At 39.5% G+C, this 25,233-nt stretch overlaps 1 protein-coding gene across 3 annotated transcripts in view; it reads right to left on the reverse strand.

Moving 5' to 3' along the window:
* Positions 1 to 25,233, reverse strand: part of atp2b3b (ATPase plasma membrane Ca2+ transporting 3b) — a 79,479-nt gene that overhangs the window by 11,088 nt on the left and 43,158 nt on the right. The window contains exons 12-25 of one of the 3 annotated variants that reach the window (XM_051950224.1): positions 23,289 to 23,398; positions 22,959 to 23,093; positions 20,732 to 20,838; positions 20,513 to 20,588; positions 19,118 to 19,276; positions 18,800 to 18,979; positions 16,651 to 16,738; positions 16,445 to 16,551; positions 14,169 to 14,360; positions 12,319 to 12,532; positions 11,644 to 11,855; positions 7,629 to 7,736; positions 7,189 to 7,371; positions 4,466 to 4,552 (exon numbers count right to left, since the gene is read on the reverse strand). In XM_051950224.1, coding sequence (XP_051806184.1) covers positions 4,466 to 4,552; positions 7,189 to 7,371; positions 7,629 to 7,736; positions 11,644 to 11,855; positions 12,319 to 12,532; positions 14,169 to 14,360; positions 16,445 to 16,551; positions 16,651 to 16,738; positions 18,800 to 18,979; positions 19,118 to 19,276; positions 20,513 to 20,588; positions 20,732 to 20,838; positions 22,959 to 23,093; positions 23,289 to 23,398 — 1,958 coding nt within the window. Of the gene's footprint in view, positions 1 to 4,392; positions 4,553 to 7,188; positions 7,372 to 7,628; positions 7,737 to 11,643; positions 11,856 to 12,318; positions 12,533 to 14,168; positions 14,361 to 16,444; positions 16,552 to 16,650; positions 16,739 to 18,799; positions 18,980 to 19,117; positions 19,277 to 20,512; positions 20,589 to 20,731; positions 20,839 to 22,958; positions 23,094 to 23,288; positions 23,399 to 25,233 lie in introns of all 3 variants that reach the window. The other 2 variants (XM_022218162.2, XM_022218161.2) reach the window with 2 other exon arrangements.

Below are 25,233 nucleotides of genomic sequence, written 5' to 3' on the forward strand. Positions count from 1 at the left end.
TTCTTCAGAAATCCCTTCTTCCCCAGCGATGACAGATTTGGCAGTAAAAGTTGGGGATGTGATGGTGTCGACGTCAGAACTTACGCACATCATACTGCAATGGGGCGTGGTGCCAAGTCTTTGCAAAGAACTCTGGGTAGTGGAGTAAAGTCATGACCCTGAAGCTAACTGTGAAAAAGCAGCAGTGCAGAGGGAGATTTCAGTTTGTCTTGACAACAACACAGGCAGTCGTTGTGGTTTGTGTTTGCTGCTTACGGCTCCCATTTCAGTCCATTTCATCAGATTTATCACAGCAGTACTGGAAGTAGTGAAAGCTTAAGGCTGGTGATGTTCTGTATTTGTGGTATTGACACCAAATCCAGTGAAAAGACCAGAACCAACAGTTCCCAATTCTCTCAGACTTTACTATTCTAACTCACCTCTCAGTAGTCAGAGCCAAACTCAGTCCTCCCAGTTCAAGTAAATTTTTAATAAACGTCATAAAGAAATCTAATAATTTAACTTCTCTCCATTGGACACTCCTGGTATCGATGCAGAAAAAGTGTTTTCTTGACACACTGCTCTTTAAAAAAAAAACAGCCAGGACACCTTCAACTACAAACATGATAATTTTTACTCTATTGTGATTTTTTTAACCCTGAAAGTTTACATATTTCAAAAATTATTTTAAGGCTGTATTTTCACCAACAATGTGAAATATATGGCAGTGTAGAAATGCTAATTTAGAAGCTAACTTTGATAACTTTTTCAGCTCATTTACTTACTCATTTACTATTTCCATTTACTCATTTACTTAGACTAATGTCCAGAGTCCATCTGATGAATCAGTCAGTCAATATTATGCACCAATATTGTTCTATCCCGGGTATACTGGTATCTATTTCGGCATATGAAATTTTTTTTCCTACAAGATGCAGAAAAATATGCTTTATATAATTTAGAAATGATGTCATCACATAGTTTGTGCCACACAGTCCAATATTTAGCACTTTCCACAGCACATGTAGCAGAGCCCATATTGCAGCTCAGCAGATGGTGATGCTGAGTCAAGAGGTGTCATGTGTGATGTGTGTCGTTAGGTTAATAAACATGACTATGTAATATTTTAGCTAACCTAAACTCACTGGATATATATATATATATATATATATATATATATATATATATATATATATATATATGTCCTCTGAGTTGGCCTAATACCATTTTTTAAAATTTTGTAGGGGGTGCTATGGAGCCATTTTGCCACACACCTCCACATGCCCTAAAAAATATGAAATTTTTCGCCAGTTCTGAAATTTTTCGCCACTTCTGATGTGTGTGGAAATTTTCATGACTTTTCGAGCATGTTCAGGCCCTCAAAAATGCATTTGTTTTGGGGTCCGAGCACCACGATGCCGAGGACAGTCGGTGCAATATATCTATCTATCTATCTATCTATCTATATATATATATATATATATATATATATATATATATATATATATATACATACACATACATATACATATATATATATATATATATACATATATAAAGAAACATTGTCATCAGCCCCAAAAATCCACTCCTGGTTGGGCTTCATTTGCAGTTAAGGATGCTAGTGCTAGTGAGTTATTTACAAGATATGCAAAAGTGATTCCTAAGGGTTTTTGTTCATGTCAACAACTCAGTTGTGTGTTTTTAGATAGTGTCACTGTTCGTTCACAGCTTTGGATCAACTGCAATATCTCAACAACTACTGGAGGGCTTTCCAGATGGTCCACAGTTTTTTTCCTGTAGCACCACCAGCTGTTCAGTTTTCGAGAAAATATTTCAAGAAATATCTACAAGACAGAGTATGGTTTCCATTCATGTTTCTTGGTTTTGTGATGAATATCTGTTTATGTCTTCTATAGCATTACTTTTAATGACTTTGGAGACCATTCCATTAGCAGGTCACAATGTTTTTTTCAGAAAAATAACAGTCTATCAGTCTCGGCTGTATTTCTGTTCAGCGTTTGCATACAGAAAACAGCATTTTTTTTGCTAGGATGTAATTATTGTTAGTTCTGGTCTTTTATTGGACTGATTGAACAGAGAAGAACTCTAGAATAGCACTTAATGCAACCATTAAGTAAGGTCAAGTTCAGTATTTTTTTCTGTGGCTGGAAATGTTGGACTACCTGAATTGTACTTTATTCTACCTATTTGGGAACAAAAGTACATTTTACTTTTCTGCAGGCTGCCTTTGTACAACATGAAGTGATTCAGAGAAGCAAACCTGGGTCACATCAAACTCAAATTAGTGCTTGCTCCTTCACATTCTCTCCTTGTTCCATTTGTTTGTCCAAATCCATTTGGTTTTCTCATCAGGGCCGCACCACAAAAAAGGATGACTGCAGAATGAAAGTATGTGTCATACTACTGCTAAGGAACAGATTTGGACATAACAAGCCCTTCGCGTTAAGGTAAAAGAACTGAAAAAGCAAGCAATGACCTGGCAGTGGAGGGACCTGAACCCTAGCTCCATACTTTGACTAAACATCCCTCCTTCCACTCCTTTTACATATTACTTGTCTTTTCCATCAGGCAACCAAATGTCGTAGCGTTTTTATATATTGTAATATTGTAAAGTGACGGAGCGAAGGATGTGTTTCCAAAGTAGTTTGAACACAGCCCAGTTTACTCCTAGAGCAGGATGATCACGACAAATGTGAGATGTCCGCGGCGCCGACTGAGGCCTCTCTGTATCTACACCTACGGGTGATGGAGCAATGTGGGGAGGGAGTCAGCGTGGAATGGAAGGAGGGGGAGGGAGCAAGAAAAGGTAAGGAAAAGCAACTGAGAAGACGGATGGAGACAATCAAATGAAGAGACAGAACAACTGCACGTATGCATGCACACACTCAGACACAAGTGCACACATTCGCACACCGACCGAGACTAAAAAAACCCGCACACGAGTCAAACAAACTACGGCTCTCGAATATGTCATAAAAAGCACACAACATGTGAGCACGCTTTCAAACAGACGCACGCAGAACTGACATACAAAGAAATCAAGAGAAAACATGGGGTGGTTTGCTACTCTACTAGGAGATGGGAGGATGACAAAAGGGATGAGGTAAAGGACAAAATAAGGTCCAAAAATTAATAATAAAAAAAAAAAAAAGAAGAGGTAAACCTACTAAAGAAATCTTAACAGCTACAAAAGAGCCTTTATTTAGATGTGGTAAAATCTCTATACCTCTACAAAAGAACAACTCTACTTATGAAGAACAATTAGAACACATTTCCAGAATATTTCTGCAAACAGGGAACCTGTAATATCTCTTAAATACAGAAGAAAGAGGAGAAAGAACTGCAATGGAGAGAGAGAAAGAGAGAGAGGAGAGAGGGGGAAGGAAAAAACAGGTTGGACAAGAAGTGAAATCTTTTGGAGACATCAGGGGGCCAAACTTGTGACGTCGGAGCTGGAAATACTGTTATAGAAATAACCAGTTGACAACAATTGCAGCACCGAAGAGAGAGGAGCAGAAGAAGGAAAGCAAAAGTGATAGAGGAAGAGTTGTTTTTTTTTCTTTAAACTTGGAAACAGCAGTGTATTATGGGGCTTTTATACTCGAAGGTTTACAGTTTAGAGATTTGCAGAAGCCATATGAAAGCCACTTGGTAATGAGTATGAATTCTATGGCAGTGAAATATATTAATACTTGAGCATTTTCTTCAGTATAATAGTAGTCACATGTTTAGTTTTTACAGCATCACTATAATCTCTTGATTGTTTGAGAAAACAAATGACACTTTACATTAGAGAAGTTTACAGCCGACCACAGTAACCACGCTTGACCTCATTCACAGACAGATAATAACACATGGTGCAGGAGGAGCCGCCATTTGCTCTCTGAGCTGTAAGATGCATCCTGGCCTTGTTGCAGGAATATAAAATTATCAGCATTTTTTTTAAAATTTCTGTCAGTGCACCTCAGACAAAGAGAGAACAGTCAGCCACCTCCCGCACTGACCAACATTCAACAACGAAACAGACTCTGGCCTGGGACCGGGACTGGGGTCTTTTGTCTTATTTTTGGGACCAGACCGGATCAGACCAGAACTACACAGCCGGTCAGGACTGGGTGCTGTTTTTAAAGGGAGAGTAAGAGAAAAGAATAGAGGAGACATTGCACACACACGAGCAGCGAGCGAGCCGGAGGGGACACAACCATAGAGTCAAAATACTGCAGTCCACGTGCCGTGCAGCAGTGTGTGTCTATGAATGAGTGTATCTGAGAAAGGTGGCTGAACACGTATGTTGTGTGTGTGTGTGTGTGTGTGTGTGTGTGTGTGTGTGTATACAGGTATTTGGTGTGTGTGTATGTATACGTGTGTACATGCGTTCGGCGGACTCACTCCCGGGGGCTGGGCTGGTATTGGCTGTTGCGGTGGAGAGAGCTACGTGAGAGGGGGTAGAGATAGTGTTTACGTCGTGGAGCTGACTGAGCACGGAGGAGCGCCGTCTCACCGCTCCCTGAAACGAACCGCTTCGCTTGAACGTGCTCACTACCTCCATCTGCAGGACAGAGACAAAACAGCAGCACTCAGTGAGGGCAGGGAGGTCTGGTCTGAGTGTGTGTGTGCGTGTATGAGTGTGTGTAGGCATGAGCGTGGTTTGTATGTGTTTAGTCCTTTTAAAACATTCCGCTGTCATAGAAGAAACGAAAGAAGCTGAATTTCAGTGTCCTCAGATTGCAAATGTGCATCACAACTGCTTAACGAGTATTACTGACAAAGTGTGCAAGAGATTCTGGACATGTGTGTGCATGAGTGTGTGTCCCTTTTTAAAATCTGCATTTTTGAAGTGTTTTGATTGCAAAGGTGTATCTAAATTCCTTAGGTAGACACTGACGGGTGTCACATTTGCAGTTATAATGTTCAAAAGGCTTTGAAAGAAAAGTTTGTTCTTGAGTTTTTTTCCCTCAACATGATCAAAAACACTGGGCCCCTGTTGGTGGTTTAACTTGATGGGCCACTCTTGGTAGGGTAGACATGTAAGCGTGTTAGTATGTGTGTGTGTATTTGCGTGTTAGTTTGTGTGTTTGGTCTATTTAAAACATTCTTCTGTCACAGATGAAATAAAAGAAACAGCATTTCAGTGTCCTTTCATTGCAAACGTGTAACAGAATTGCTTAATGAGAATCACTGACAAAGTGCACATGAGTCTGTTAGTGTGTGTGTGTGTGTGTTTTTGAGTGTCTGTGTGTGTCTGTGCGGGCATGAATGTGTGTGTGTGTGGGCGTGAGTGTGTATCTTTGTGTTTGGTCCCCTTAAACCATTCTTCTGTCACAGATAAAATAAAAGAAACAGCATTTCATTGTCCATTGATTGCAAATGTGCATCACGACTGCTTAATAAGTATCACTGACAAAGTGTGCATGAGATTGTGTATGTGCATGCGTGCGTGCATGGGTGCGAACATGTGTGTCGTAGTGTAGGCGAGTGTGTGTTTTGTCCTGTCAAAGAAAAAAAATGAAATAATCAGTAAATCCGTGTCCAGTGGTCGCAAATGTACATCAGAACTGTTTAATGAGTACCACTAGCAAAGTGTGCATGAGATTGTGTGTGTGTGTGTGTGTGTGTGTGTGTGTGTGTGTGTGTGTGTGTGTGTGTGTGTGTGTGTGTGTGTACGTACGTACGTGTTTATCTATACCGGTGGGGACTTGAACCTGACCATGTGCTATATAGGTGGGAACTCGTGCTATATAGGTGGGGACTCATGTCACGGTGGGGACCAAAAATGAGTTCCCCACGGGGGGAAACAGTGTTTTCTTGGCCATGTTGTTGTTACTGAAAAGTAAAAGTGCAAAAAAGTTTCTTTAGGGTTATTCATTGTTTTGGTCTGGGTTAAGGTTAGGGTTAGGGTTAGGGGTTAGATATGAATGGGAGTCAATGGTAAGTCCCCACGGGAATAGCAGAACCAGACGTGTGTGTGTGTGTGTGTGTGTGTGTGTGTATATCTATTAGCGTGTGTGTATATTTTGTTCCTTTTTGGTCCCTTTAAAACCCCTTTTCTCCTGTGACAGAAAAAAAAACAATATTTCAATGTCCTGTGATTGCAAATGTGTATCATGACTGCCTAATGAATATTACTGACAAAGCGTACATGAGACTGTGCAATTGTGTTTGCTTGAGCGTGCATGTAAGCGTGCATGTGAGTGTGTATGAGTGTATTTGTTCTTTTGAAACATTCTCCTGACAGAGAAGAAATGAAAGAGACAGTATTTTATTGTCCTGTGATTGCAAATGTGCATCGCAGCTGCTTAATGAGTATTACTGAAAAAGTGTGCATGAGATTTTGTGTGTGTATGTGCGTGTGTACGTGCCTGCATGTGTATTTGCTGTCTGCACACTCAGACCAAAACCCTCTTAATGAAAAACTGACCACTTTATGCAAAGACAGGCACTTAAACAGAGAGTCTGGCCTGGCTCTCTAACACTCCTTAGGAGGCTGTTAGCAGACTGTTGCTCATGTTGATGCTGTTTTGCTGCCTTAATGTCCGTCCTCTCACACAGCGAGAAGCAGTCAATTCAAGTAATCAAGCAAGTCAACAGCCTGTCTACTTAGCATTAAGCGAGTAAACACTCTCACACACAAGTGCAACAAACACACACAGCATTTATTTCCTCTCGTGGTGTTTATGAGCCTCTAAAATACCACTTCCAAGTTAGAAAAAGCCATTTCGTGAGCAGAACCCAAAAAGTTAGCTGTGTTGGAGAGAGAGAAGAAACTTGAATCATTATGTTTGGCACAATTGAGAAAAGCAGCATGGACAAGATGACAGAGACTGACTTTTGAAGAACAACTCACATACAGTGTTTAAATTTATGTAAAGGATGAGTAATGCACTAAAGGAGCTCTTTCTTGACTTCCAAAAGTTTCATCAGTTTGAATGTAAACGCCATGACACAAACAGTTTATTTAGGCAGCGCTAGAACACATTTCACCGATTATAACTCCTTTGATAAGTTTTTCAGGAAGCAGTGTATTCAGATTCATGTGCTTTTTGAGATATATAATCTTGTTCCGCAAATTCACCTTAAACAAAGTGCTTGTAGGTCATGACTAAGTGAAGCTTCTGGTTGCTGGGTTTCTGTGTGTGTCCCTGTGAGAGAGTTTTGGTTACGGTTGGGTTCGGAGGTCCAGTGTACCTGGGTCTGGATACGGTTGAGGCCTCTGAACCAGAGGATCTGTCCCCGGCGTAGTTCTCTCTCGGCGCAGTCGATCTCCTCCTCATCCTCCGCCAGCTCCTCACCTTCCTCCTCGCCGGGCTCCAGGCCCAGACCCGCTTCCTTCAGACATGGCAGCCGCTCTGTTGGCACCGTGGCGATGACCTGGAAGTTTGTCACAACGTCATTTTGACCAGATGAAGCTAGCACAGCGTTACACTGAGCAGCTGGGTACTTCTCCAGCCATCATTCTCACATTCATATTTCGGTAAAACTGGATTATTTCACCTGTCAGATTCAGAACACAATGTTATCTAAGCCTGTGTGAAAATGTTTCCTTAGCCTCGCCTCAGGGGAAGCCGAGCCTGCCAGCCTACACTTGCTCAGCGTGGTTTGACTCAGCAGGCTGAAGAGCTGCTTACCTGCCCCCAGAGCAGCTCTCCAACTCCCACGAACAGACACCAGAGCCACTGCTCCACGTTGAGAGGGGCACAGCTGAAGGGCTTCCCTCCCCACTGCACAATCACGATCTGCGGCAGAAACACAGGCAGGAACGTCACTACTGTCACACATACAAAAACGCAGCATCGAGGGAGAAAGCAGCGCTGCAGTGTCTGATTCTGCTGCTCACTGTACTGTCCAAAAAACTGTCACAAAACTCAATATTCTCAGCGTCAGGTAAGAAATTCAAGTCGGCATGATCACTGCTGTGTCAATAGAAATAAAACCAGAATGTGTGGCAACATATGCAGATGTTTTGTGTTTGAGTATTTAATAATTCATGAGGTTTAGCTTCACATTCTCACCTGTCATCAGTTCGTGGTAACTCATCTGCGTGTCTACTCGGAACATTTTAGGAGAACATCACGTCCTCTGGCCGAGTGAAATTTTAGTTAGAGCTTGCATCCCAAATTATTTAAAGGAACTGACATTTTGGTAAATATGCTATCTACATTTTTGTTGAGAGCTACGCAAGGAAATCAACAGAGATTTCAGACCCATTAAATATAAAGTTGGAACCAGGGGACAGTCAGCTTAGCTTAGCGTAAAGACTGGAAACAGGGGGAAACAGCTAGCCTGCAGCTGTCCAAAGATAACTAAATCTGCCTCCTACCACCTCTAAAGCTCATGAATTAACACGCTAGCTCAAGGCTAGTGTAAAGATGGCAAGTTGTTTTTTTCAGGGAGTAATTTGCTGTTTCTCTTTGGCAACACTGATTTAACTCTCTGAACTGAAAAACTTTGCAGCTGATTTGGAAGGCTTGTTATATTTTTGCACAATTAATCCGAGCTAGAAACTGTAAAAACAGAGAGAACTGTAGGATTATCAACTTTACAACAGTCCTGGAACTACTCCTCTGTAACATGTAACAATAGATTTTATCAAAACTATTTTATTGTATATGTTTCATTGAAAAAAAGGGCTAAAAAATAGCAGTTAGCTTTAACCATATATTGTTAACCACACCTGACGTACGTCAGCAGGGTTACTGCATTCACTTTGGTATCTGGCTGGGTAAGTATGTATCTGTGTGGGTGGCGGTGTGTGTGTGTGTGTGTGTGTGTGTGTGTGTGTGTGTGTGTGTGTGTGTGTGTGTGTGTGTCCGGTCAGATATCTCTGCAAGTGCTGAACTCAGGATAATCAAACTTGGCACTGAAGATCAGTCTAAGGTCCCCTGCTCAGTTGTGGAGTTACAGGTCAGCAGATCAAGTAGGAAGGGATATACGTAGGATGATCAAAATTGATACAGAGTATCATGCATGGGTGTGGTTCTGCCATCTACTAGGGGCTCATCTAGTTAAATGTGCCATGAAATCATTAGTGCTTTAGCTTTGACAAACAGTCAAAAATTCATTGACTTTTGGGCTAAACTGCAGACGGTATAATTTGAGAAAAAAAATCAATAACAAGTTTTCAATGACAGGATTCTGTAAAAAAAACAAACAAAACATTAATTCTGCACTTCTCTGCACAACTGAAGAGCTATTAGTTACTCAGCTGCGACCAACAGCAATGACAAAAAAATTCATTGAGTGTTCGGTTGAACTGCAGGTTGTGTTTCTGCAGACATGTATGGAAACACATTTTAATACAAGGAGGGAAATACCTATAGTATGTAGAGCCACCATTTCTTTCCAGTATTAGCAATGCCTGTGGCAACTTAGAAAAATGTTCTACATGTTGATTCCAGGATTTTACAAGAGAAATGAATTTTGTTTGTTGCTTCTTTTTTTAAAAAAGATTTATAGCATTATAAGTTGGTTGTTCCACACAAAAGACAGTTTTGAATTATTTTCCGACTAGTCATGTTTGTGCTGTTTCCATAGAAGGGCAGGGCTTTATGCTGCAGTGAAAAATGTGCCCACAGTGAATAAAAAAGTGATGGAACACAACTGTTTGGGCTTCAGAAGATTGAAGAAAAGAAAAGGCTCTTATAGATTGACAACAAAAATAACAAGAAAAGCACTCAGAGAATGCAGTACTCCGCCAAAGCTGCTCAGTTGTATCATTTCCGACAGTTGAAATCTTTAATTAAAATGCACCTTGCGGTGAGGACAGGCGTGTGTTATGCATGTGTTCGTTATGCATGGGTACTGAATTGTGTGACCTAAATATATAACGGGCGGTGGGAATTAATGGGACTCGGAAACACCCCCACAAATTAATCAATTGCTCCTTCTATCATTTCCGATGGATAAGTTCTGATAAGTCCACAGCGGTTCCTTTGTAGTAGGATCACAATCATGTGATCGTCACCAGGCAGCTGATGTATAAGCTGTATCACTGCCAAAATTTAATCACTTGGTCCTTGTGTCATTTTTGACCATCCCTGAAATTTTTCTCCAAATTCATTAGTCCGTTTTTGAGTAATGTTGCTAACAGGCAAACAGACAGACAAGCATACACCAATCATTGCAGAACTCTGCTGCATTCCTTGATGGAGTAATTATAGTCCTACAGTTTTACTACGACGTGATAATGCTGCTTTGCAACAGGTTCTGTTTTGAAAAACGCCATTTGGTGGAACACAGCTTCGCAACAAATGACCTCAAAAGTACATAAACTAAAACAAGCAAAGACTTAAAGGTAGATCTTGATTGCACTTCAGCAAAATTAGCAATTTTTAAATCAGATTATGCAGACAAATGTGTATGTAGCAACCTGTGGTTTTTGGGCCCTTTAAAATAACTGTGTAGGCATTAGACACAGTCATTCAACCCCTGCTTATGTCACTGTGTGAAAAAGACGCATAAAGTGAATTTACTGAAGTGATTCTATTAGTAATGATTCTAAAATAGCAAATCTCTGATCTGCTTTAAACTCGGCCCTCTGTAACATCATACTCCTCCAGCTCTGCAGGCCTCAGTGGATGTACTGACAGCATTTTAAATAGCAACATGATCATTACACCAGGAACAAGGCTTATCAGTGGCACTATCATCTTGACACCGACCTGCAGAGTCATAAATCTCGCTGGGAGTACAATACAGTGTATCGCATACAGTAATGTTATCTCTGTGCAGGGCGAAGGGATCCATCTTCCTTCCTTATCTCTGCCTCCATCAGCTGCCTCCAGTCTTCAGCTCTCTCTCAACCCTTCTTCTGCAAATCTGTCTGAACTGTCTGTCACACTCCAAATCTACTGCTGTGACACTGTTTGCTTGTCGGTGTTTTTGTGTACTTGCAATTCCCTGCTCGGTGCATTTCTTCTGTTTTCACGGCGAGTCAATTCGACAAACAGCGCTCCTGTAGTTGGCAAAAGTTGGATTTGTAAATTTTCTGCATGTCATTCCCCACTCTCTTTCCTCATGTGTCCTGTCTCCACTGAAAATGCTCAAAAAGTAGTCAGTATAAAGGGAAAACATGACTTACTGTCTAATAATTACCAAAAAAGATGTCCTAATTTGAGAGCAGTATCTCATAATTCTGAGAAAAGGTTAAGGTGATTATCCATCACTTGTATTGGAGAAGTCAGAGGCATTATGCTGCTGTCTGTTTGTTCCACATAACTTTCTATGTAACAAATTCAAGCTTCAGTATAAATATGTGTAGTGGTTGAAAAAAAATGTGTAAGTGCAGATTTTTACTCTTTATTTGTTCAAATTGTGGAAAATGAAATACACAGAGTGCTAGCGAGTTCTGAAATATATTATGTCATATTTACAAAATTTGAATCTTGTAAATATCAAATGTTTTATCACAATTATGAGACAGTGAGGCACAATTACAAGGTAGCAAGGTAGCTACCTTGTAATTGCTAAAGCATGCTGTACCAAATTCCCTCAGCATCTTGGTTCAACTCCAATCAATGAAATACTCTGCTACATTTCATGTGCCTCTCTTCTTCCTTGTATACCCCCCAAAAATAGGGTAAAACCTCAAGAACTCGCAGTATTATCTACTGTTCAAAAGAAAGCGTTAAAGGATACACTTACCTGCACGGCGAAGGTTCCCAGAACGATGGAGCAGAAGATGGGGTTGGAAAATATGCCATCAAAGACATTTCTCTCTCCGTGGATCTTGCGAGCGTTGATCTCGTTGAAAAGCTGCATGAGCACAAAGGTGTTGAAGATTATTGTGTAGTGCTCGGAGGGAGGGGAGTGGAGCGGAGCGTTGCGACCACTGTCGATATTAAACATGCGCTCGCCTAAAGAAAGGAGGAAGAAGAGGTGATAAGGCACGAGAAAAATGGTTAAAGAAATTATTTGCTGTGTTTTTCTTTGAGAAATATGTTTGATCAGCTGCAGTTAAAATTAGAGTTAAAAATCTGAAAACTTTTTTTCTATCATATTTTTGTTCTGAATTTATGTGCTAACATTTTGGCTGTTCCTCATGTGCACTCACTACATCACAGCCAGTTCAAAATGTTTAGAATAACCCATTCAGTTGTGATGGTTATGATTAGGGTCTGCACATAGACATAAATACAAATGTGTGTGTGTGTGTGTGTGTGTGTGTGTGTGTGTGCATTTGCATACCTAGCTAAACGTGGCCACTGCTTTGTTACACAAAGACCAACAGTGGCCTGCCAAGCCAACACGGGACATTTTCCTGGTCTACCCTTGGTCATGCTTTCAATCGTGTGTGCATGTTTGTGTGCGTGTGTGCACCTATGAACAGCAGGGTGAAGATGATGACCAGCTGGTACACTCCATGGCCCAGGATGTTCTTCATCATGGTCAGCGAGATGAGAGGGTTGTTCCGGCCGTAGGGTTTCCGTAGCAACAGGGCCTCGGTGGGGGGCTCAGTGGCCAGCGCCAGAGAGGCAAACGTATCCATGATCAGATTTACCCACAGCATCTGCACCGCCTTCAGAGGAGAGTCCTGCAGAGAGATTTGCAGCCACAGCTAAGCATCATGAATCTCGCTCAGACGAGTCTGGCCTCGCTGACCTCAACACCAGTGAAGGTGAAAAGGCTGTTTTCCAGCAATGTGCAACATCAATCAGTTACAACAAATGTGTTCATTTATCAGTCAGGTTATGTAAATAGCAGAACACAAGTTTCTCTATTTTGTGTAGTTTGTGTTGAGCAGATGATGATCAGTGAGTAAAAACAAGTGTGCATGATAGCTGCTCTTTGTGACTTTGGATTATTCAGTGGGAAGTAGTGTAAATGCCATGGACACCCGTTTTTTTTTAGTTCCAAAGTATAAATTTTCAAGAGCCCTCAGATTTCTGATTCAAATGAAATGTCAGAGAGTAAATATTATTCACTAAAAGGTAAATAGGCACTTCAGTGTTCAGGTTTTGTTTCATCATGGTTTGCTTTTTGAAAGTTCTAGATCTGCTTTATGCAGAATGACACAGCATTGATTCTTCACTTAAGGGCAAAAACATGTTCTGCATGTTCAAAAAGCAGAAATACAATTGCAATATTATCAATTGTCAAGGGTAAAGTCATTATCTGGGTTTGAAAAGGATGTGTGTTCTTCAATGTTATGTTCATCACTTAGACCTTCTGACAGAAGACATTTTGACTTGCCATAACAGGAAAGTTCCGGGCACTCCGGCTTCCTCCCACAGTCCAAAAATATGCTGAGGTTAATTGAGTACTCTAAATTGCCCATAGGTGTGAATGCGAGTGTGATTGTTCGTCTGTGTATGTGGCCCTGCGATGGACTGGCAACCTGTCCAGGGTGTCCCCTGCCTTTGCCCGAGTCAGCTGGGATAGGCTCCAGCACCCCCCCGCAACCCTAGTGAGGATAAAGCGGTGTATAGAGGATGGATGGATGGATAACAGGAAAGTGAGCACAAAAACAACCTCAGTGTAACACAGTTGCCTGAATAAACCACTTCCTGCTATGACAAGTCAAACTGTCTGCTGTGAAAAAAAGGCTTGTGTTTTTGTCATGAACTAGATGTTTCCTCAGTTGAATAAAGACAATGTTACATGTTTTGATCAAAAAATCTAATCAGGGATCGAGATTTGCTCTCAGGTTTAAATTACCTTGAAACCAAAACTTGGTATAAGCAAATTAACGAATAAAAAAAATACTGAAAACAATTATTTGATTAGCAAAATAGTTTGCAATTTAATGAATAGTTGACAACTAATCAATTAATCATTGCAGCTGTACTTCATCTGTTTTGTAATTCATATTTGGAACCATGACACCATTTAGGATTCTGTACAGGATAGGTTAGATATAAATATGTATCTTCTTTGAACTGCCCTTCAACAGAAAGAGATTGCAAAAAAATATTCTTTATCATAATGCATAAACTCATGCAGTTCATGCATTATGCAAGTTGCATGTCAACTAAATGTAAATGTTTGCAAGTGTCAGGAAATCTCTGCTTATATAAGCTTCGTGTAAAAATGCACAAAAAGCATTTTAGCATTTGCTTTGTCTTAGCGGATATGAGGTGAGTGATGTTTGCAGAAGTGACACGTGTATGTGGCTGCTGTGTGTGTATAAATGTGTGTCAGCATGTATTTGTATTAATAAATGTGTCTACCTGAGTGATGCAGGCCCCAGTGAAGGCCACAATGACAGCCACTACGTTGACCGTGAGTTGGAACTGGAGGAACTTGGAGATGCTATCGTAGACATTTCGTCCCCACATCACCGCCTTGACGATGCTGCTGAAGTTGTCATCGGTCAGGATGATGTCAGATGCCTCTTTAGCCACGTCTGTGCCTGCAATACCCTGACAGAGATTGAGACAGAGTGAGGAGGAGACAGAGACTCATGACATGATTCATGCGTGCATTCAAGCATTCAAATCACTCTGGAGCGGTACTGTCTCAATATCGTGTTGTCCTGCCTCCAAGTACCATCACTTGCCATAAGTAAGAGCTTCAGTCAAAATTAAATGCAAGCTGTTCCCAATTGTTTGATTGCTAATAAATTAAATTATTTGAATAGTTTAAAAATACATTAATTGCACATTTATTTTGAAATGTCCTTGAACACATCTTAACTCCTTGACACCTGAATTTATTTACAATTATATAAACAATAAATTCTTTGTGTTTTTGCTTTTCAGCCGATGCTAAATTAAGTGAAGATTGTTCATTTGTCTGTAGCACATAGAATAGATATAATATACAATAATAACAACAGATATACAATAGTTTAGGTCCTACTCTGACCAGTTATACAAAAAAACAATGCTTGCAAAAGGTTCCGAGGTACCGAATATGTGCAAACCAGCATTGGGGGAATGCATACGCTATCTCGGGCTGCAGTCTGAATGAAAGCGGTATGATGCCAATTCTCGACGATCAGTGTTAAGGGCTTAACTTTCTGAACCCCAAAACAAGCTGGCTAGTTTGAAAGGCATGTTACCTTTGAAAAAATCAGCTAAATGGCACTTCTATCAGAAACGGTGGTTCTTGAAATAATCATATGTGACAATGCAATAATGACCAAAATCTAAGCTTAAAAATGTTATTTCGTCAAAAATCATTTCAGTCTACATGACGTATTTCAAAATTTGTAAAATAATCGTTTGCTTTAACAGGATTCTGTAAAAAACTAAAACTTAATGCTACTCAGTGCAACTGATAAACCATTACTGACATAGCTGTGACTAACAGTCATGTGACAAAAGAGACAAGTATGGAAACAAAAAAGAATACAAGTAGTTAAATATCTACAGCATGGAAAGTCAGTGTTTTTAACAAACATGACTTAATAATAAGCTTAAAATCACAATATTTCATCAAACTCTTTAAAATCTCTAAAATAAAATAGTTTTCTCTGAACAGATTCTGCACAAAACAAAAAACTTGGTGCTCCTCCGCACAACTGTGGCTTTTTTGTATGAACTGGGCTGAACAGTAGGCATTGTTTTCACACAGCAGACAGGGGACAATGATGGATACAACTTAGACGCAAATTATCTATTGTAATTGGAGTCATTATTTTTTTACAGTATTGTGGTCGATGCTGTACATGCTGCTTCCAAATGTTCTCTTTTTTTGTGAAATAAACAAAGAAATATAACTTTTGCTTTGTCTTCTTTTTCATGATTTATGGCATGCTAACCCTGTCATACGGCACATAAGACACCTCTGAGTTCTTTCTCCTTCCAGCCATGGATATGGTATTTCCATAGAGGTGCAGGACTTTGTTTTGCAGTGAAAAATTAACCCACAGTGAGTAAAAATGTGACAACAGCAAAACGTCCATACAGTGCTTTGGGTACAGAAGGTTAAATCATTAATATATTTACTACATTTGTCGAAAACATTGCAAGATAAGATAGTGATTATATTATGAGACTAGAAAAGCACTCACAGAGTGCAGACCTCCACCAAGGATAGAGAGGAAAACAGGAAACCCATGCAGTAAAGGATCATGAGCTGGAATCAAACCTGCGTCTCTGACACAGGTATGTTTACGAATCACCTTCTTAACCAGTTGAGCTATCTGGACACCTTGCTCCAATTTGTTGGACGACATACTAACCTATGATGTTTTGTCATATTTTGGACCACATACTAAAACACACTAAAAAATTCAAAGTGATCCAGAATCCAGGATCCTTTCCGGATTGCCACCAAAATTAAATCAGCTCTTCCTCTTACCATAGTCTACATCCCGTCAAAATTTCGTCTGAATCTGGCCAGGCGTTTTTGAGTTATCTTGCTAACAGACAGACAGACAGACACACAAACGCCGGGTGTCACATAACCTCCTTGGCGGAGGTAATTACTATAACGAATATAACTCTAGGAGGGTTTTAGCGCCACATAAACATTAATAGTGAATAATATGCGAGGTTACCATGGCAAAGCCCACATCAGCCTTTTTCAAAGCGGGTCCATCATTAGTTCCATCTCCTGTTACTGCGACAACCTGCCTCTGTTCTATAACACTGCTGTCGATGATGCCTGAACACAGACAGGAAGGAAAAACAGGCTTTAAGTGAGTGTGTGAATGAATGAATGTGTGTGAATATGTGCATTTTGGTTTATAACCTTGAGACTCACCTTTAACCAGTGTATGTTTGTCGGTTGGCGAGGATCGAGCCAGCACACGCAGTTTGGGCCAGATTTTGTCGATACGTTCCTGTTCAATCTGTCAGATGGACAAAAAAATGAGGGGAAAAGCGTGTGATGAAGAGCACAAAAAGAGAATCTATTAAGTTGTGTCTCTATTCACTAGATGTCACCGTTGATCCAGAGTGTTAAGCGCTACACAAAGGTGTAATGGAGGAAAAGGGATCAAAGATGCACTGTGAAATTGGCTCTCCGACAATGCTCTCTTTCATTCAGTTTAACCACAGAATGATAATTTAGAGTGTAAATCTGAACTCACACTGCATCAAAAAGCAAAGCGACAGCAGGTATCCATTCCAAGCATTCTGCTAAATTCAAATGACAAAGCTTTGTGGATTGGATCAAACCATAGCTTGCACGAATGGTGCATTTAACTACATGTACTAAATACAGTGGATACTGTCATATCATTGTGCTGATGTATGATGGGGACATTCTGATGCTGGAAAGAAATCTGGGAGGATTTCACTCTGGAACAGTCCTGTAAATATGTCACTTAACAGATCTGTAACTGGAACATGTTGTGTGGACTTCCCCAGATCTTCTTGACCAACAGAAGATAGGAGACTGTGGCTATATAAAGTATTCACCATCTTTGGAAGTTTTCTCCTTTTGTTACTTTATGAACATTGAATCGTGGTCAATTTAATTTGGCTTTTTTGACAGGAATGTACAAAAAAGATTCTTTCATGTCAAAATGGAGATCAATTTCTATAAAATAATGTCCATTAATTTAAAATACAAAATGAAAAATATGCAATATCACCATTTCAAGCCCGTTTAGTAAACTGAGCCTGTGTGGATAGTTTTCAATCAACCACATCTGGATATTGCAATTTTACCTAATTCTTCTTTGTAAAACTGCTCAAGCTCAGTCAGGTCATACAGGGATCATAAGTGAATTTTAAATTTCAGATACAAATTCCCATTTAGATTGAGGTCCAGGTTCCAACTCTGCTACTCCAGAACATTCACCTTGTTGCCTCTTTAAAGGGACTTATGCAATCACTTATTTTACATAATATGATTTAATGTAAATTGTTGATTTAATGACTTAATCTTGAAAAGCTAAAAAGGACAAAAACTCCCAAAGCGGGTGAATGCTTTTTATAGGCACTGTGTCTCAGTTATCTAGTATGCTGCTCCTGCTGAGGATATTTTGTTAGCATTTGAAGAGTTCATTTGCGAAAACAGATAACTCCGTTTTGATAAATTTTCAGAAAACTTTTTTAAATTTTTTTTTACTTGAGATAATATCAATCAAACTGAAGTTGAGTGGATTTGACTCAGTAGAAATATACATGACAAAATAGAGAAAAAAAATTAATTATTAGTGTTATTACCTCCGCCAAGGAGGTTATGTGACACCTGGCGTTTGTGTGTGTGCGTGCGTGCGTGTGTGTGTGTGTGTGTGTGTGTGTGTGTGTGTGTGTGTGTGTGTGTGTGTGTGTCTGTCTGTCTGTCTGTCTGTCTGTCTGTCTGTCTGTCTGTCTGTCTGTCTGTCTGTCTGTCTGTCTGTTAGCAAGATAACTCAAAAACGCCTGGCCAGATTCAGATGAAATTTTGAGGGGATGCAGACTATGGTAAGAGGAAGAGCTGATTTAATTTTGGTGGCAATCCGGAAAGGATCCTGGATTCTGGATCACTTTGAATTTTTTAGTATGTTTTAGTATGTGGTCCAAAATATGACAAAAAAACATCATAGATTAGTATGTCGTCCAACAAATTGGAGCAAGGTGTCTAGATAGCTCAACTGGTTAAGAAGGTGATTCGTAAACAGAACTGTGTCAGAGACGCAGGTTTGATTCCAGCTCATGATCCTTTACTGCATGGGTTTCCTGTTTTCCTCTCTATCCTTGGCGGAGGTCTGCATTCAGTGCTTTTCTAGTTATTATTATTATTATCTCAAGTAAACAATAAAAAAAAGAGTTTTCTGAAAACGGAATTACCTGTTTTTGCAAATGAACTCTTTATCTATTTTTCGCTGTAATAGAAAACATCCTGTGAATACACAAGGAATCCTTTGTAAACTGTTACGTAAGTTGACGCTACACTTCACCAACACAAGACCCTAGCTTACCTCTCCTTTCTCGTTCCTGATTCGTCGGTTAAAATCTTTGCCTTCAAGACAGATAAAGTCGTCTCCGGGGTGGATGATGCCACATTTAGCAGCGATGGCCCTTGCTGTGTTAATGTTATCACCAGTCACCATTCGCACCGTGATGCCTGCGCGCTGACACTTACGGATGGCCTCAGGCACCTTAGAGGGACGAGCACATTTATTCACACATAAGCACAATGCCAATTACATTTATAGGTTTTCGGTTAAATGATGTATTATGGACTGCATGAACTCAAACTGCCAGCGAAGACTCAAATACACTCCACAGTGTCCTACCTCGGGCCGCACAGGATCCTCAATTCCAACCACAGTGATACAGGTCAGCTCTGTCACTATTTCTGCCTCGTTCTCCCAGTCTGGTTCCGGATTGGACGGCAGGTCGCGGTATGCAATGCAGATGGTCCTCAATCCCTCACAGGCCATGGGCTCAATCACCTAATAATCAATCATTATTACAACTACAATCAGGAAACATCAAACTATTAAATAAAACCATTTACAGCACATTTTTAATGCATAAATACAGTTTGAAGTTTATGTAGGCTGAGTTGACTGTGATGCAGCTGCAGGGAAAAGACCTCCAGCCCAATGCAGACAGCAGAGGAAAGACAATATGATACAGAAAGGAGGTGACATGAAGCTGCCACAATGCAAACTGAACAACTGAGCCGGAATAAAGTTGTGCAAGGAGCAGAGTTATTTTTCTCACGGCACAAGCTGTGTTCATCATGAACCAAATTTAGGTCAGTCAGCCTGTCAGTCAATGAAACAATGCTCAGCCGGCGTCACCTGATGAAATGCATGTGGAACAAATAGGCGTGTTTTGTTCCTAAATATTTTAGTGACAACAAGGCTGATGTAGCCTTTTTATGTTTAACAGATATGAGATATATATAAGTCTGCCAATGCTGACACCACAGTTTTCCCTCAGATTCTGTTCATTAATGCTTATGGTGTTTAGTGTGATTGCAAGCAAGGCTGCTTATCTATAATATGCTAGAAATATTTTTGCTGATTTATATGTGAGGCAAAGTAAAAGCAAACTCAGTCTGCAAAGCAGTTGAGTTTAGGGTAGTTTAGCAAAATATTATCCTAAATTAACGATGTCACAAAAGCTTGAAGACATTCACAAGTCCAGTTGGTTTCCACTGAACGTCTTATAATTACCATGACTTGAAAATCTACACAGATGTTGTTACAAAAGACAGCCAACATGGCTGAACTGATCTGTACAACAGCTATTTGACATCACTACGGGTGAATGTCAGTTTCAGGATGTAATAATTTCATTTACAGCATTGACTTATCAGAATGATTTCAAATGACCTGCCAGCTTTTCAAAGTTTGCCTTATATTCATCTTTGAAACACATAATATATTAGTCTCAAACAACAACTATTTTAAAGAAGATGCAAAAATAAGATAATAAAATAAGGCAAAACAAGGTCAAACAACATAAACACAACATTTATAGACTGAAACAGATGAGGTAACAACTCCCACCCCAGCGTTTCTGTGCCCTTACTAAAGGGAAAGAGAGAGGAAGGCTGCCATGCACCAGAAGTCCTTGTCTCAGGGAAGGTTATAATGACATTACACGATTATACCACTAGGGTTATTCATCAAAATGACTTTTCAGAGTGATATACTGAAGATATTAAGAAGTTTCACCTGTTTAACCATCTCATCTCGATCACGTGGGCGGAAACTGCGTGGTTCTCCATTGGAATCCAGGATGTAGGAACACCTAAAGAGAGATGAAGGACAGAGCATCAGAGAGAGTAAAGATGATCTTTTTGACTCTTATATTCAGATTTTCAACCCCCTCTCGGGTATTTCTGCTTCTATTTATTCACAAATGTCACCCCAGACCACCTCCCCATCACTTACTTCTTCAACATGATCTCAGAGGCTCCTTTGCTGTAGAGGCGGAAGGAACCGTCGGGCAGTTTGATCACCGTACTCATGGATTTACGCACTGAGTTGAATGTATACACCTGGAAAATAAAACAAAACAGACGTGAGGTGGAGGTAGACTTGCATATCCCTGACTCAAAACCTCACATTGAGTGGACTGAATGTTTAGACCTGTATTTGTAGAGTTTTCGTAAAACAATGGAAATCAGCTGTTCTCATCATTTCATCATTTGAAAAGCAGTTGTAGCTTATGCCCATAATTCACAGCTATGAGTAAGTGGTGAATTTTGTCACGATTGTGATCTGCAAGAGCCGGGCCGCTTTTTTGTCTTGTCATTGTAGCAGTGCATATGTTGTTGTAGTTAGTAAGGAAAAGGGCATGTTAAGGTCCTGTAATATTCTGTGTGGCTTCAACAGAGACTTTGGGAGCAAATGTTATCCGTCATTGTGAAGTGGGAGCTGAGTCGAAAGGCAAAGTTTTCCATTTACTAATCGATCTATGTTACAACCCTCATCTGTGGTTATGAGCTGTAGATAGTAATGAAAAAATGAGATTGCAGATACAAGTGGCCAAAACGAGTTTCGTCCGCAGGGTGGCTGGACTCTACCCCGAATTTCCCTCGGGGTAGAGTTCCCATGGTGGTTCAGGTATCTGATTAGGATGCCTCTTGGGTGCCTTTGGAGGTTTAGAAGAACATTCAACTGGAAGGAAACCCAGAACTCACAGGAGGGTTTAACATATCTGACCTGGGAACTCCTTGGAATACCCAGGAGGAACTGAAAAACAATGCTGGGGGGATGGATGTCTTGAAAACTCTGCTTACCCTGCTGCCACCAAAACCCAACCCCAGATGAACGGAAGAAAATAGCTGGATTTTTCTCAAAGAACATATTTTGAGTTTTGTTAATAGTATGACCATGAATTATATGGTTTAGACTTGAATATCTCATCAGCCACTATCCAGATTTCCCTGATCTCAGGTGATGGCGTAATTTTGTTTGCCTTAACAACTACAAGACAGATTTCTACAGTTCTACAATTTCATTCAGCAGATGCTTTTATCCAAGGCGACATACATCTGAGAGTAGATACAACACAAGAAAGGGTCTAGTAAGGAGATAAACAACCTGGATAAGTGCTTTAAAACGAGTTCAAGTGTGAATTTCTATTGAATTTGGTGCATCTAGATATCCAAAGCGGCCAGAGGATGAATCCTAAAGACCAAAGTGTTCCATTGATTTTTCCTTTGCATCAAAAGCAGATTAGAGTTTTCATTTATCCAGTGAAATATCTCAAATCCCAAGATTTCTAGGTTGATTGATAGCCATCTCTACTAAGGAGAATCTACTATGAATGTTGATTAGTTTCGCTGTAATGTTGGTGTATATCACCCTAAAATCTGTAATTTTAATCAGTTTTCTTTCTTTTATTTCACAGATTTTCCTATTATTTTTGAACACACAAAAAAATCAATATATTTACCAAAATAGACTGTGAATTTACATGCTAAATGTAAAATACTATCTAAAACCAGCGATTGTGAATAAACATAAAAAGCAATTATTTAAAAACGAAAATTGAAATCGTATGACAGGAAATAATACATATAAAATAATAAGTTAATTTTATTTTTAAAAAACTATTAAAAAGCCAACTCAACCCAAAAGACTAAAAGCTTAGAGGCTAGAAACTGTATTTGAACAACAATTTTTTTTTTATAAGACAGTTAATTTCTGTTGTTTGAGAGTATGTTTTAGTGCTACTGCTGACACAATGTAGCAGTTATTTTAACTGCTTTTCTTCAGGGTTTATCTGTATAATGACAGAGACCCTGTGAATGTTCGTTTCTTAGCGTTGGCAAGAAAGTTATGCTGGTGCTATCCATGGTGCCTCGTAATAAACTCCTAACATCTCATTGCTAATGATACTTATGTATCATACAACACAACTCAGAGTTAGACCTGCTGCATCATCAAAAGTATAACAGAATGCAACTCTGACCTACTGTTCAAGGTGCTGTAAGTGTGCCAAGCTCTCATTTGAGCTTCAATAGTGGTATCAAATGTGCCTGTATAGTAGAGTAAAGCACCAAAATATATAGTGTTGTCAGAGTCATGAGGCAACCAATACGACACGACTGATTGTTTGTTAATTACTGACTGTAGCTTCTGAAGGTGGGTGTAGTTCATGATTCCTTACCTTGTACAGTCTCTCCTCAGGGATCTGGTCTCTGACAGGAGCGTAGTCTTGCTGTAGGTCTAATACAAATCCCAGCAGGCCACACTCTGTCTTGTTGCCCACCTGCTTAGCCAGACCTCCCTCCACATCAGGAGGCTGATGGAGAGTGAGTATGATGCAAGTTGGGATGGTAGAGAGGGAAAAATAAACAAAAATCAAAAGAATGGGATTGAAACAAAGCCACAGGAGATGAAGAAATTATTCATTTAAACACTGACAATCGAGAATTGTTAAAGTGTCTGCAAAATTCATAAAACCTGAGGATGGCATCTCAGGTTGTGAATGACTCACTAAGATCTTGGAGGTGTAGGCGCTGTTGATGGCAATAGCGTTGACTAACAGATCCAGTGTCCGGGGGTTGATCTGTCCAGGGTCTGGGATCACACGGTGGTGCACATCACCTGGATGAAACACTCTAAGGTTAATACTTATCAATAATAATCTCAGTACACTGAGCCTAAATGCTTTTTCCATGCACTCCTGTTGCTTTGTAAAAAAAAATCTGATAACATGAGTCGCCCATTACACTGACAAAATCACTACATCTCGACAAATTTTTGCAATATTTACCCTTATTGCTGTAGACTTGATCGTGAAAACAGAGAGAGAGACAAAAGGCTCCTCTGCTATCAAAGTGAAGTGTATTTCTATTGGTTTCAATGATGAGTTTTTGGGCCATAACATCTCTTGGCTAAGGAAAAGGTTTTGGAGAGTTATGCAGCGCACTACTTGCAGCATTTCAAAGAGAGATTTTTTCATCATTCAGACTGCTATTGAGCCTGTGAAAACACTTCTATAATGTGTTCTGCAGCTCTGGAGGAGCTTTATTAAGCCCGAGAAAATAACCCTGGTGATGACATCAGGTGGCGACAAAGTAACTGTCACAAACTGGAGCATTTCGTTTGAAAGACATGAGCACTTACCAGGGACAGAACATTTAATCAAGACACTATTGAGTTGTGTTATGGGAAAAGGATCCATCACATTCAGAGCCAGGAGCTCATAGTAAGGACTAAAAGTCAGAATGTCTCAGCCTCTGCTTAATCAATGTTGACCATTCTTTTGAAAATGTGTCTCCCACATTGTGCAAGTGCAGTTGTAAATTGCTGAGGCACTCCTTTTAAATTTATAAAAGGAATCCCAAAATCTGAATGTAGAAAAAGCAGCAGATGGCTGTGTTTGATCCAGTGTGGATGAACAGAAGCTGTACACATCTAGCAAAGACATCAGGGTCACCCCATCTCAAATCCTCAGATTTTTACAACAATTTCCTCCATCTCTGATTTGCTTGAATAAAATAAAAATGCTTATCTACTTTCAACACATTTTTTCACACAAGAAATTTGAGGTTGTTTGAGTTACTATCTCAGGAAATGTTAAGACAAAAATCAGAAATTTTCGCAGTTACTATCATGTTATTGATTCAGAATCTACAACACTGGACAAGTAAATCAAACTATGTTTGACTATGAATGAGTTGAAATATATATATATATCTATATATATATATATATATATATATATATATATATATATATATATATAACTCATTCATATATATATACAGCCATAGAAAGTGTCATCTTTAAACTCACACTACCAATAAAATTGATAATGCAAAAGCACCCAGTGATATTGTCTGAGCCATATGTCACAATAATACAAAACAATATAATTTTTCTATGCATTGATGTAGATTTAATGGTAATCTGAGGTACTTATGTGAACAAGACTTTAGTGGTAAATGTATTCTCATGATCATTGTGGAAACAGTTTCATAGGATCTAAGTGTATTCTCTTGCTTTGTGTTCCATTGGGAACAAATTTAATGTATATTTATCGTAACTGTTGAAGTGTTCATGTTTAAGCATCTCTTCTAACAAGTATGTGAATTCAATAAGTACAACAGATAAAAGTTCACCCTGATTCTCCAGCCAAAGTAACCTACAATAAAATTAATACAATGTCCATATTAAAAAATTTTGAGAACCACTTTGATACTGCAGAATTCTGATACACTTGGATTAGGCTGTCTTGAACTAGACATGTCCTACCTGTTTCACAATTTATGAAAGCTTCATTGTTTTGTGATCAAGTATTTCATATTAAAAAGTATTCTATATGTGTTACTTTTTAGTATTACAGCATGTGACTACATAGCAAATATCATTAGTTGACTTCTGCATTATCAATTGTTTTTGTTTATTTTTCAACTTACCCATAATCAGAGACTAGT

Source organism: Acanthochromis polyacanthus, chromosome 6 (assembly GCF_021347895.1).
Source record: "Acanthochromis polyacanthus isolate Apoly-LR-REF ecotype Palm Island chromosome 6, KAUST_Apoly_ChrSc, whole genome shotgun sequence".
Classification (NCBI taxonomy): Eukaryota; Metazoa; Chordata; class Actinopteri; family Pomacentridae; genus Acanthochromis; species Acanthochromis polyacanthus.